Source organism: Narcine bancroftii, chromosome 1 (genome assembly GCF_036971445.1).
Source record: "Narcine bancroftii isolate sNarBan1 chromosome 1, sNarBan1.hap1, whole genome shotgun sequence".
Taxonomy (NCBI): domain Eukaryota; kingdom Metazoa; phylum Chordata; class Chondrichthyes; order Torpediniformes; family Narcinidae; genus Narcine; species Narcine bancroftii.
Genome location: NC_091469.1, coordinates 276,966,060 through 276,980,635, shown reverse-complemented (window position 1 = coordinate 276,980,635; position 14,576 = coordinate 276,966,060). Strand labels below are relative to the sequence as shown.

General features: G+C 35.8%; 1 protein-coding gene across 9 annotated transcripts in view; it reads right to left on the bottom strand.

Annotated features, from left to right (window-relative positions):
* Positions 1 to 14,576, bottom strand: part of sbf2 (SET binding factor 2) — a 446,331-nt gene that overhangs the window by 203,728 nt on the left and 228,027 nt on the right. For all 9 annotated transcript variants that reach the window (XR_011345382.1, XR_011345383.1, XR_011345385.1 and 6 more), the window contains one exon: positions 1,821 to 1,919. Coding sequence is in view for 5 of the 9 variants with exons in the window: in XM_069900054.1 (XP_069756155.1) it covers positions 1,821 to 1,919 (99 nt within the window). In the remaining 4 variants the exon portion in view is untranslated. The remainder of the gene's footprint in view (positions 1 to 1,820; positions 1,920 to 14,576) is intronic.

Below are 14,576 nucleotides of genomic sequence, written 5' to 3'. Positions count from 1 at the left end.
TAAGTAGCCTCACGTGTGGCACTTTGTCAATGGCCTTCTGAAAATCCTGACTTGCGACCTATGTGACTTACATCCATCTGCACACACGACCAAAATTTTTTTAAATAAATAAAGCAAAAAATACACGATTATGGTGAAAATCTGGCCTATCTATGGTGGCCACCATGTTGGCTGGTGGCTAACCTCTCGCGAGAGCTGACCTTGGTGGCTACCACGTTGAGATATTTCACCACATTTTAACTCCTTATGTTTTTTTTTCCAATTCCGTTGCTCAATATTCTGACAGTAGGACAGATTTTAGAAGCCAGTAGAGTCGACAGGGTGCTCAGGGACCGCAACAACAGAGAGAATGAGAAGGATTCGGAGACAGAGAATGGAAGGAAATCAATTGTCTTACTCTTCAGTATCACAAGTAGGACAATCCCCCAACATCCATCCATTACGAGATACAACTATTCATCCACAACAGAACAAAGATGTATGTCAGAGACACAACATCCATTCCCTATCCTTTATCTAGCCTGGTTGTCACTTGTTCAAAGAATTCCAATAGTTTGTCAAGCAAGATTTTCCTTTAAGTAAATCATGCTGGCTTTGGCCTATCTTGTCATGTGTCTCCAAAATTCAGGGTAAATTTGACTTTGCTTGTAAAGCAATCTACTACCATCTGCTCAGAACGCATGATTAATTTGCATTTGCTAGAATATACATAATTTCACATAGAAGATATTGAACTATGTGATAGTAACTGAACCCTGAAGTCTTTTTTTATGTCAGTCAGAACACTATTATTATTAAGAAATGAATGTTAGGACTTGGTAGTTCAAGCCATTTCTAATAACAAAACTACAGAGTGATAAAGCCAAAGATGCTTGATTTTACACCTATTTTGTGAACTTATTAGATATATGTATCTTTTTTTTTTAAATCAAGGATCTCAAATTCTGATAAAATGAAGGCATGATAATGCTCCAAAATATCAAGTTTTCAGATGAGACAATAGTAGTCGGCCTCACCAGCAATAGCGACAAGTTGCACTATAGAGAAGGGGTAGAAAATCTTGAGAAATTATGTGAAAGTAACAACCGGAGTCTGAACATGGACAAGACGAAGGAGATAAACATGGACTTCAAGAGGACCAGGAATGACCACCCTCCACTACAACTCTGTAGTAAAGAGAGTGGAGAGCACCAAGTTTCTTGGAGTTCACCTATCATGAACACTCACTTGTCAGGAAGGAACAACAGCTACTGCACTTCCTGAGAGCATCCTAGCTGGCTGCATCACAGTGTGGTACAGTTGCTGCGGAGAATGGATCGGAGGTCAATCCATAGGATTGGCAAAGAAGATCAGTGGAGTTTCCCTAGAGGATGTGCACAATCATTGAGGACCCATTTCCCTTTGCAGACAGCATCTTTCAACTGCTCCTGTTGGGGAAGAGATACAGGAACATCAGAGCCAGCACCACGAGACTGAGAAATAGCTTCTTCCCATGGGCAGTGAGAATGCTGAACAAGCAAAGGAACTGCTCACACTAACCATCCGAGACTCAATTGTGCAACACAATACTTATTTATTTATATAATCATAATACTTGTTTTGGAAATAGATTATTTGTCAGTATGTGTGTTATGTCTGTCTGTGTTTCTGCATGTTTTTGCACCGAGGATTGGAGAGTGCTGTTTCGTCAGGTTGTGCTTGTACAATCAGATAACAATAAACTTGACAAGATTCAGTACAGTAATTATGGTCGTCAACTTATTATTCAGAACAATAATTGACTTTAAAATTAAAAATAGTTTTGTTAATGGAAAACTTACATTCTTGTAGAGCTGCTCGGCAAGCTCTCGTATGTGCTTTAACATTTTTGGTGGAATTCCCTGCTCACTTTTGATTCTTTCCACATCAAAAGCAACCAACTACAAAACAGTGAGTAAAAATTGGAAAAAAACAATTTACATTTCCTTAACATGAAATTTTGCAAATGATTATATACATTTTAGAACTAAAACTAAAAAATTTCTAACAAACTTTACGCGTTCCAATTAGCTTTTAATGATTAACATAAATTACATTTAGTGGGAATGAATACATTGCTAATCACCACATAATATTAGTCTTTGATATTCTCAAATGGAAAATAAACATTTTTCTTAATTAAGAAAATTTGGTGGACATCCAAGGACAAAACTGCAAGACAGTTACCACAGAGGAGCAGAGAAATTTCTGATTTGGCGGTCCACTTGCCAAATGAGCACAAGCAGCAAGAATTCTTTTTCCTGCGCTTGTAGATGTGGAAAAGGCTCCTTTTGCAAATGACAGGCACCCCATTTTCAAAGAAGCCTTAAACTTTACAGAATACTTTTGGCATGGAAGGAAGCTACCTGCCTTGTCAAATCAATACTAAAAATAAGTGCTAGTCATCTTAATCTGCACCCTTCCTGCACATCAATTAATCTTTTTGAACACTACAAACAACTCTGCCTCTATCCCTACCTCTAGCATTTCATACCCAGTAATTCTCAATACAAAAAATGTTCTCCTCATGTTTCTATTAGATCTATTGTTTATCCTTGGATCTTTACTCTTTCACCAAATGAAGGTTATTTCTATCTTCTGAACATATCTTTTGTGACTCCTGCCAACCTCTATGGTTTTAAAGAGAAATAACGCAGCTTCTCCAGTCTTGGCAGAAAGTCCCTCCGTATCTCTTAGTAAATCTTATATCCACTCCAAAGCCTTCCTGAAATACTCCAATTTAACCAAACCAGTGATCTATAAAACAAATCTTACATGCTTTTGTACTTTATTTTAATTTTGTAAAGCCTTGGAATTTTTTTTAAATCATTTCTCATGCTGACTTCACATTGCCAATGAAAAATGCCTGCATTAATCCATATCTATTTCCATACCTTTTAATATGGTGCCCTCTAATTTATATTGTTGCTTTCTGACTAAAATATGAGCACCTAATTTTTCATCTCGTCTGCCCAAATCTCCTCGTGAGTCCACGGCTTCTTGAAGTCCACTCCTATTCTCCTCACAGCTCAAAATACCAAAGTTTTTGCTTTTTGCAAAATTTGGAAATTGGATTTACAATGCCATAACTCTAAGAGATTTGGCTGAGGAAAGAGCACAGAAGTTCCAAATTTTGCTAGATACAAAATGCTCAAGAAGGGATGGGAAGGGAAAAAAGGGATGCTGGATGGTAGCATTGATTAAGAAGAATACTGCAGTGTTGGGAAGCTATTTAAAGCAACAGTCTTGTTGCCTTCTTTCCCAAGATGGACTTAAACAGTGGCGTCTTTGCATGTTTATTTAATAGAAGCTTAGTTATTTCTCATACAACAGATGGAAATGTCCAAGATTCATGATGTAAACTAGCACAGACAAATTAAGCATCCTGATATTGTTCATAACAATTTCTTCATGTGGTCCATTCTGTTGTCCTCTTAAGTGATGCTACTCCCAGTCTAAATAGTTAGTTCTCCCTTCCAATCAATCAGAAGGTATCCTGTATCAAGTTTCAACTGGAATCAAGATACGTACAGCCACAGTAGACCAGTCAGCTTATGACTAGCAGCAAGAAAAAAATGAAAGTCTTGTTTGACCAAAGTCACTTAATTCTTCACAGATAATTAACAGAATTTTGAACATCCTAAATAATGTGCTTCAGAACAGCCTGATAAGTGAACTTCCACCTTGTCTCTAATTTCCAGTCACACAAGATCAGTTCTGGGATAGACTGATGTTCATAATTTTCGGTATATTAAATTATTGCTGATGAAGCCAACAAAATTTCTTTTTTTTTTAAATTTAGACATACATCATAGTAACAGGCCATTTTGGCCCATGAGTCCGTACCGCCCAATTTACACCCAATCAACCTACACCTCTGGTGCATTTCGAACGGTGCCCTCGGGGAAAACCCCAGCATACATGGGGAGAGTGTACAAACTCCTTAAAGACGGTGCTTGATTTGAACCCTTGTCCTGATCGCTGGTGCTACAATTTATAAAGATGAAAAGACATTAACTAGAAAGAGAGAATCACAACCGAGGTCTGCAAAATACTTCATTAAACTTGAAGAATGTGGATATGATCAGAAAACAGATTTCAAACATTGCTCCCTATGCAACATTAATGACCTACATCTCCCCCAACCCAGAATTAGCATCCATGGGTCAGAAGCTGAGGGCTATTCATACTGGTCTCCACATTCTGGAGTTCAGTGGCCAAGTATGCTGACAATTACAATCTCTCCAACAGTGCCATGAGGTGGCCAATCTCTCAAACACATCTTCAGACAGGGGGGAGTCACATGATGGAGTAGTGGCTGGTAGGGGAACTCCAGCCCTCTCCAGAAAAGTAAAAAAAAAAGGTAGAGGAAAAACAAAGGCACTTACACAGTAACCATAACAAATTGAAAGTGAAAGTGTGGAGAAAATGGCAGCAAAGAAAGAAAAACCAAAAACAACGGGAAGAAAAGAAGAAGGAAGGACGTTGGAGGAGGAAGGTGAAGGCTTTACCGGTACGTGGAGAGAGAAGCCTGCTCCCTGAGGTTAGTGGAAACCCCGAACTCAGGACTGCAAAAATGGCTCACGGAACCAAATAAAAGTGTGCAACCGTGCAAGACAAAAACAACACTGACGGGAGAGGGGACCAGCTGAGGAGTAAATCTCCACAGCTGAAACAGACAAGTACAACACACAAGCAAGACTCTCAACAGGAAAACATAGAAAATAACGAGAACAAGAAGGAAGAGAATAAAAATAGGAAATCAAAGAAACAACAGATGACCAACCCAGAGGAAGAAGACCAACACCAAGACACTTCTAATAAAAATAAGAAGACCAAAAATACCCAACAAAATAAAACAAACAACCCAACAAGAAAACCAGAAGAGACAGAGGTAAAGGACACAGATCCTGGAGTGGACTCAGAAGAAGAGGAGGAAGAACAGAGAAATGGAAGATGAAGGGAAGGGCAAGTACATGGATATATTTTTTTTTAAAGAATATATGGAAACAGTAAAAGAATGGCAGACACAAGAATTTAGTGAAATAAAAAGAATAAAAAGTAGAGAAGAAAAAGTGAATAGATTAGAGATGATCATGACAGATATAGGAAAAAGAGTAGATAAGGTGGAAGAACGAGAAACAGCCATAGAAATGGAGGTAGATGACTTAAAAAAGAAATTAGAAGCTGATAAAAAAGTTAAAGAAACACAGGAGCTGTTAGCTCAGAAGATAGATATAATGGAAAATTATATTAGAAGAAACAATATAAAGATAGTGGGCCTTAAGGAAGATGAAGAAGGCAAAAATATGAAAGAATTTATAAAAGAATGGATCCCCAGGGTCCTCGGAAGACAAGAATTACAGGAAGAAATGGAAATAGAAAGGGCACACAGAACATTAGCCCCTAAACCACAACCACAGCAAAAACGACCCTATGGAAAAAGGTTATAAATTTATGTTAAAATACCCAGCGGTATTTAAAATAGTTATCCCGGGGCAGCAAGGCAAACTATTCTCAGATCCGGAAAAAGCACAAAAATTTGCAGAACAACTACAAAACAGACAGAGAGATGAAGAGATGTAACAAGAACAAAAATGACAACAAACTATAAAGAGTATAAGTAAGAACTAAGAAGGGAAAGAAAGGGAAGAAAGGAAGTAAGGAGGGAATTAAGAGAGTGACCTTTGTTATATATGAAGATTAAAATCTTTTCTGGGGGGGGGGCTGGGTGGGGAAGAATAACAGTCACTGCGAAATCAGTTGACGCTTGCGAGCGGATTCGCAAATCCAAATGGAGAGGGGAGATGTGGTTGCCTGATAAGGGACAAAGGGCAACTCAGAAAGGGGAGGGACTACTGGGTTTAAAGGAATTTTAGATATGAGAATAGTGGAAATATTTTATGTTTTAGAAATGTTGTCTTATAATGTGTTCAAAAAAAAAACAGAAATGGATAAGAAGGGAAGGTGGTGATGAGGAAACGGAAAGGAAAGATAAACAAAGTATGAAATGACTATGTTGAACTATATGACTTTAAATATTAATGGAATACATAACCAAATCAAAAGGAAGAAACTGCTAAATTTACTGAAAAAAGAAAAAATTGATATAGCATTCGTACAAGAAACACATCTAACTGAAGTGGAACACAAGAAATTAAAGAGAGATTGGATAGGACATGTAACAGCAGCATCATATAATTCAAAAGCCAGAGGAGTAGCTATATTAATCAATAAAAATGTACCAATCAAAATAGAAGACGAAATAATAGATCCAGCATGGAGATATGTAATGATAAAATGTCAGATATATTCAGAATTTTGGAATTTACTCAATGTATTCTCACCTAATGAAAAAGATCAAAAATGATACGCAAGGGAACATACTAATAGGAGGGGATTTTAACCTTAATTTGGACTCAAACATGGATAAAACTGGAAAAAAACTAACAGAAAGAACAAAGTAACCAAATTTATAATTAAATCGATGCAAGAAATGCAACTTTTGGATATATGGAGGAAACAATACCCAAAGGAAAAGGAATATTCATATTATTCAGGTAGACACAAAACATACTCAAGGATAGACCTATTCCTGTTATCAGCCCACATTCTAGGGAGAGTTAGGAAAACAGAATATAAAGCTAGACTATTATCAGACCACTCACCCCTGTTATTGGCAACAGAGCTAGAGGACATCCCACCAAGAATGTATAGATGGAGATTAAACTCCATGTTATTTAAAAGACAGGATTTTAGAGAATTAATTGAACGACAAATTAAAATGTTCTTTGAAATAAATACGGAATCAGTGAAAGATACGTTTATACTATGGGACGCAATGAAAGCGTTCATCAGAGGGCAAATAATAAGTTATGTAACTAAGATGAAGAAGGACTACAATCGGGAAACAGAACAGTTGGAAAGGGAAATAACAAATATAGAAAAAGAATTAGCAATAAAGGAAGATGCATCTAAAAGAGGAGAATTGGCAGACAAAAAAATAAAATATGAAACACTACAAACATATAAGGTGGAGAAGAACATAATGAAGACAAAACAGAAATATTATGAGCTAGGAGAAAAAACGCACAAAATTCTAGTGTGGCAGCTTAAGACAGAACAAACTAAAAGAATGGTATTGGCATTAAGGTAAAAGGACAAACAAATTACATATAATCCAACGGAGATCAATGAAAACTTCAGGGAATTCTACGAGCAACTATATCAAACTGAAAACGAAGGAAAAGAAGACAAAATAGATGAATTTCTAACTAAAATTGAACTACCGAAATTACAAACAGAGGAGCAAAATAAATTAATATAACCATTTGAAATAGAAGAATTACAGGAGATATTAAAAAAACTACTGAACAATAAAACACCAGGAGAGGATGAATTCCCAATAGAATTCTATAAAACATTTAAAGACTTATTAATTCCTCCCCTCCTGGAAGTAATCAACCAGATTGATAAAACACAAAACATACCAGATTCATGCAAAACAGCAATAATTACAGTAATACCAAAGACAGGGAAAGATCCACTAGCACCAGCGTCATATAGACCAATATCTCTACTTAACACAGATTATAAGATAATAGCTAAACTATTAGCAAACAGATTGGCTAACTATGTACCAAAAATAGTAAATCTAGACCAAACTGGATTTATTAAAAAAAGACGAACAATGGACAATATCTGTAAAGTTATTAACTTAATTCATGCAGTAGAAGGAAATAAAAATCCAACAGTAGCGGTTGCTTTAGATGCAGAGAAGGCCTTTGACAGAGTAGAATGCAATTATTTATTCAAAGTACTACAAAAATTCAGCCTACCAGAGAAATATATTAATTGGATTAAAACATTATATCAGGGGCCATTGGCGAAAGTGACAGTAAATGGATATATATCAAAACAATTTAACTTAAGCAGATCAACAAGGCAGAGATGTTCACTATCTCCCTCACTGTTCGCGTTAGCTATAGAACCACTAGCAGAACTGATAAGAACATAAAATAAAATAAGAGGGATAAAAATAAAAGAGAAGGAATATAAAATCAGTCTACTTGCAGATGACGTTATAATATACTTAACAGAACCAGAAATATCAATAAAAGAATTACATAGGAAATTGAAGGAATATGGAGAAGTATCGGGGTACAAGATCAACGCAAATAAAAGTGAAGCAATGCCAATGAATAATGCGGATTTCACAAAGTTTAACGAAGAATCACCATTTAGATGGCAAACATAAGCAATGCGATACCTAGGTATACAACTAAATAAAAATCTCGGCCATCTATATAAACTAAATTATCATCCATTAATGAAAAAATTACGACGACTTAGAGCATTGGAAAGACTTATCACTAACACTGATAGGAAGGATAAACTGTATTAAAATGAACATTTTCCCAAGGATACAATACCTATTTCAGTCATTACCAATTCACCTAACAGAGAAATTCTTCAAAGAGTTAAAGAAAATAATAAGGAAATTCTTATGGAAAGGGGGGAAACCGAGGATAGCACTAGATAAATTAACAGAATGGTACAAACAAGGAGGCTTACAACTACCAAACTTTAAGAATTATTATAGAGCCGCACAATTAAGATACCTATCAGATTTATATCCAACAAGGGAAAAACCAGATTGGACCAGATTAGATCTAGATAAAATAGGGGAGAAGATACCTGAACATATACTATATAAATGGGATGAAAAATTGGTGCAATGTAAGAATTCACCAGTATTGCATTATCTGCTCAACATTTGGAAGGAGATTCATGTAGAAAGGAATAAAACAAATTACCAACTACCAAAACTAATATTGACGCAAATACAACTAATCCCTTTCACAATAGATAACCTTTCCTTTAGAGAATGGGAGAGAAAAGGGATCAAAAGAATAGAAAATTGTTTTTCGGGAAATAAATTATTATCCTTTGAACAAATGAAGGATAAATATAATATAACTCACGGTACAATGTTTGCATACCACCAACTGAAAATCTACTTGAAGGACAAATTGGGAAACAGTCTGAGGTTACCAGAAGGAAGCAATTTTGAATATGTGATTACAGACACAATGAAAATTTAAAAATTTGTAACAAACATGTACATCAAACTGCAAGAAAAGGAGAATGAGGAAACAAACGGTAAACCTTAACAAAAATGGGATCAAGATCTAAACATAAAGATAAAGAATGAAATATGGGAAAAATCTATGCTCCGGAACTATGAGAAATACAATAAACACGAAGTTACACATGATACAATATAACTGGATACACAGGCTATACATCACACCTCAAAAGTTAAATAAATGGGACCCAACAGTATCAGACAGATGTTTTCGCTGTAAAAAGGAAATGGGAACAACAATTCATGCAATTTGAAAGTGAAAAAATTTTGGGAAGATCTAAACCAGATATTAAATAAAATCACAAAAAGCAATATACCAAAAAACCCAGAGATCTTCCTCCTAAGTCATATAAGAAATAAAGAATTTGGACTCGATTTGGATGGAGCACAAAAAAGATTTGTTATGATAGCCCTAGCTGTAGCAAAAAAATGTATTATGTCAACTTGGAAATTAGAAGACAACTTGAGAATACAACAATGGTACATAGAAATGAATAAATGTATTCCATTAGAAAAAATAACATATAATTTAAGAAATAACATCACAATATTCGAACAAATATGGGAGCCATACATGAAATACAATAGAGAAATCCTACCATGGACTTCCACCACCTAAAATGACAAAAGGAGAAGATAACGAAAAGAACTGACTCAGTAAAATTTCTTGTTTATTTTTATTAAATGACAACATTGTTTAATGGGTTTAATGTATCTTATAGATTGAACTTCAAATAAATGGGAAAGGGGGTGAGGGAGGGAGGGGGGAAAAGGGGGAGAAAATGACACTATATATTCAAGAAAAAAAATGTCTGTATGTATCTTGGTCAATATGGTTTATAGTGTGAAAAATAAAAAATTTAAAAAAAAACACATCTTCAGACATTGTTTGGCAAACAACAAAACTAACTGTAAAATTACAGAGCTTTCAATATTTCTAAAAAGGTGGTGAATCTGTGGAATTTGTTGTCATAAGTGATTATGGAAACAAAGTCATTGGGTATATTTAAGGCAGAGATCGATAGGTTCTTGTAAATTTTGTGCCCATATTTACAAATTGCGGTAATTAATTTACAGATATTTTCCCTAAACTTCAAAACCTCGTTAGCCTCCTTGGAAGTATTAAAATATACAAATGGTCAGAGTCGTGTGGTGAGGGGTGTCCTCTGGCAACCAGGTTTCTATTTTTGTTTTTCTTACTTTTCCTTATTTCTCTTTTTCTATGCTTTTTCTTTCCTTTTCTCGGGGTCTTGTTAAGGAGGATGGGGTTGGGGCACTGGGGTTTTATATCATCATGTTTATTAATATTTGATTACTGCATTTTGCATTGGCTATGATTACATGAATTTTTTAAAAAATAAAACATAAAAAAGCTATATACGGGGAAAGCTGCCATCAGAGAGCAGTCATAAACCATCCAGCACGCACTTTGTTCTTGCTGCTACCATCAGGAAAGAGGTCTAGGCGCCACAAGACTCACACCACCAGGTTCCGGAACAGCTGGTACCCCTCCACCATCAGATTCCTCAATAAAGAACTTAATCAAGGCCTCATTTAAGGACATTTACTTTTGCACTCAGCATATTTTTGCTTTTTTTCCCTCTATATATATCGTGTACAGTTTTTTTTGTATTACCAATAAGTGGTAATTATGCCTCGCCTGCAGGAAAAATAATCTGAGTTGTATCTGATATCATGTATGTATTCTGTCAATAAATCTGAAATCTGGTCAATGACATGAAAGAATGCCTGATATTCACTGTAATTTTACTAGTTGAATCCTGTCAGTATCAATTGAAATTTGTCCAATCAGCTAACAAGATCAAGCTCATTATGTTAAGTTCTAGTTTCCAAATTTTAAAAGGATTTAAAGTCTCTAGGGAGGCTCCAAAAATATTTTCCAAGAATATCACCAGACTTATAAAGATGCAGGTTTTAGGAAATGATAAATGAGGATCTCCTTTCAGCTGAAAATGAGAAGATCATTCAGAAAGTTTTCAAAGTTGTCTCTAGTATTTCTTGAGACGGGAAACAATGCATGCTACTTTGATATTTAAGAAAGGTAAGAAAGAGAAAGGAGTGAATAAAGGATCAGCTGTCAGCAACACTAAAGTCTACAAGTAAAGATAATGAGACTGAACTTTTTGGTTTTCAGTTGCACAGAGAAAGCCAACATAAATTAATGAAGGGCATTTCATAAATGACAGTTTGACTGTAATTTTTCATGGATACAGAAATAGTGGACAGAAGGTGTTATTTATATGGACTTCTATAATGCATTTGGTAAATGACTGGGTAGACTACACTTTTGTTAAGAAGAACAAGTTAACCTTGATGATAGAGCAAAATGAATTTACCAGAATGCTATCTCACATTGGAAGGCAACATGGTGATGCTGCAAAAACTAAGGATGCATTCACCAGAATTTTAAAGCACAAAGGAAATCTTTAAAAAATCTTGAGAATTCTGAGGGTGCAAGAGGCTCAGTAACCCTTTGGCAGCTTCAGTGCTGCAATGATTTCTGGACTCAAAATGGAGCAGGAGCAATTGGCGATGCATTGAAAACCTCAAGTCTATGCATGAGGAGATACAAAAACTAATTCCCCACCTGCCCCATCCATGGATTATCAGTAGTTTTCATACAAGCCATTATCCAACTCAGAATACACGAAACCAGTGGAAGCAACTCATCCTCAATTCCAGTATCCCCTATTAGCCTGAGAGGGCATCCATATAAATTTATGAAAATGCTATCTGGACTCCAATAGGTGAAATGATGACAAATGCACAAAGTGCAATTTCAAAGACGAAGGGTCATCTTACTGATGTATTCAAGATTTTATGGGTAAGTGACTGAGTAGATGCAGATAAATTATTTGTTTACTGGCAGGAGAGGTGTCTATGAATAAAAATCAAAGTACTCTCTTTGGAAGTGAAATTGAGAAACAGATGACATCTGATAATGAATTTTACATTAATAACTGAATAGAAATTAATATTTATAAATTTATTAACAACTTTAACTCTTTGAGGATGGCAGGGATTTCAATAGAATGTAAGTGAGGTGTATTGTCTTTGTATTGGTATGTGTGACATAGGACTGACAAAGTAAAACATTACAGCTGCCAGAAAATTGCACACAATGGCCAAGTCAAAAAAAAGCTTCACATTTCGGCAAGGTTAACATTTTCAAGTAAATGAGTTTATATTTTGGGAATAGATACCAGAAGGGCATACATAGCACTTGTTACAAAGAAAGCTTCCTGTTCTAAGATCTGCTTGGAACCATTCTAAAATTATTTAAATTGAGTTGCTCTTGCACAAGTTCGCATTTGTGACCAAAATATGAACAGCATTGACCTCTAGCAAGTCCCCTGTTATTTCCTGGAATAACTTTGTGGTTTATAGCTTGATAACATTATTCTCAGCCAAGGTGCACTGTGGATCTTGGTTGCAGATTTGGCCAGATGACACAGCTTCTTCAAAACGCCATGACAACAGCAAAGTCTCCTGAGACAAGATTCTTGTGAAAGGTTTCAAATACATACTTGCTTTAATACATCCTGCAAAATGGATGGTGTCAGGATTTTCTCAAGCAATTACCAATTAAAATATTACATTAAAATTCCAGATAAATTATTTAAATTATAAATTCCATTAGGAACGTAATTGTGCACCTTTCAGGTACCAGCTCAATAAATGTTTTACATTTAATGTTCTACAATGTAATGTAAATGAATCTTTGGCGATTCTCTATTTTTTAAACCAAAACTTGTAGCAAGACCTAAAATTACCACAAGCAATCTCACTTTAAAATCTTTCTTTTCCCTTCAAAGGTACTTTGGCAAAGTGGTAAGGTGGTGGAAATACTGAGTTTAGAAGAGGCTGTATCATCTTCGCACTTCATCAGATAAAATTGAATGGAAATGATTGTGCAGCTTCAATATCAGATCTGGCTCTAAAACACAAAATATAGAACTATACAGCACAGGAGCAGGTCCTTTTCTTTCCCACCATGTCAGTGTGACCACGGTATCAATCTAAACTAATCCCATCTGCTTGCATGGTCCACATCATCCCATTCCATGCCTGTTTATAGGTTTGTCTAAATGTCTTAAATGCTGCTGTAATATTTGCTTCTACCACCTCTGCTGACAACATATTCCAGGCAACTATCACCCTTTGCGAAAAATAACTTCCCTCACAACTCTGTAAACGTTCTCCCTTGTACTTTAAACAATGTCCTCTAGAATTCGACAATTCCATGCTAGAAAAAAAGATCCTGACTATTTATCTTATCTTTGCTTCTCATAATTTTGCATAAATCCATCAGGTTGTCACTCAGCCTCCAGTACACCAGAAAAAATAATTCAAATTTATATAACATCTCATTACAGCTAATGGACTCCAATCCAGCACCCTGGCCACAGGTTCCACAACCTTCCTCTACTATGGGGACCATTCAGTGAAGGCAAGCATCCATAAACCTTCTTGACCACCCTATTCATTTGTGTTGCCACTTTCGGAGAGCTATGGTCTTGCACCCTAAGATCCCTCAGTGCATCAATCCTCCCAAGGGGCTTGCCTTTCACTGTAGGTTTTCCTCTTGCATTTGACCACACACTTAATTGTTTGCCATTTTGCCAACCAAATTTCCAACTGATCAAAAAACTTTGTTAATGTCCGATAATCTCTTCAGTTTCATTAGATAGATTTCCTCAAGCCCAGGTTACTCATCAACCCTAATGTGTTTCAAGTCACCTAACACCTCCTCTTTCATAATATCGATACGCCGTAGAATATCAATGTAACCCTCCTTAACTTCATCATCACACAACTTTGATGAATACCAATATAAAGGAGTCTCAAGGTTCTCAGCCATGTCCTTTGGCACTACGCATAAATTCCTTCCTATATCCATGAATGGACCTGTCCTTTTGCTCCTAACATAAATGCAAAATTCTATGGGATTCACCTTAATCCTACATGCCATGAAGTCCCTTTTAAACAATAATCATTTCTTGTTTAAGTTTTTTCTTGCTTCTTTAACATTTTTCAAGGACCTTGTTTGATTTTAGGCTCCTAAATTTTATGCTTACTTTTTCTTTTTGACTGGACTCATTGTCCAAGGATTCCAAACCTTGGTCATGCCATTTTTAATCCTCACAAGAACATGGAAGGCCTGAATTCTTATCAACTGGCCTTGAGAACTCCTATGTTAAACAACGTCTCCCAACCTACTTCCTACAGTTCCAACCTACCAATGTTGTAATTAGTTTTCCCCATTTAGCTCTTTTATTGGATGTCTAGTCTTATCCTTAGTTATCTTAAAAGTTACAAAATTATAATCATTGCTCCCAAAATGGTCCCCCACTGAAACTTTGATCACTTAGCCAAGCTCATTCTCCAA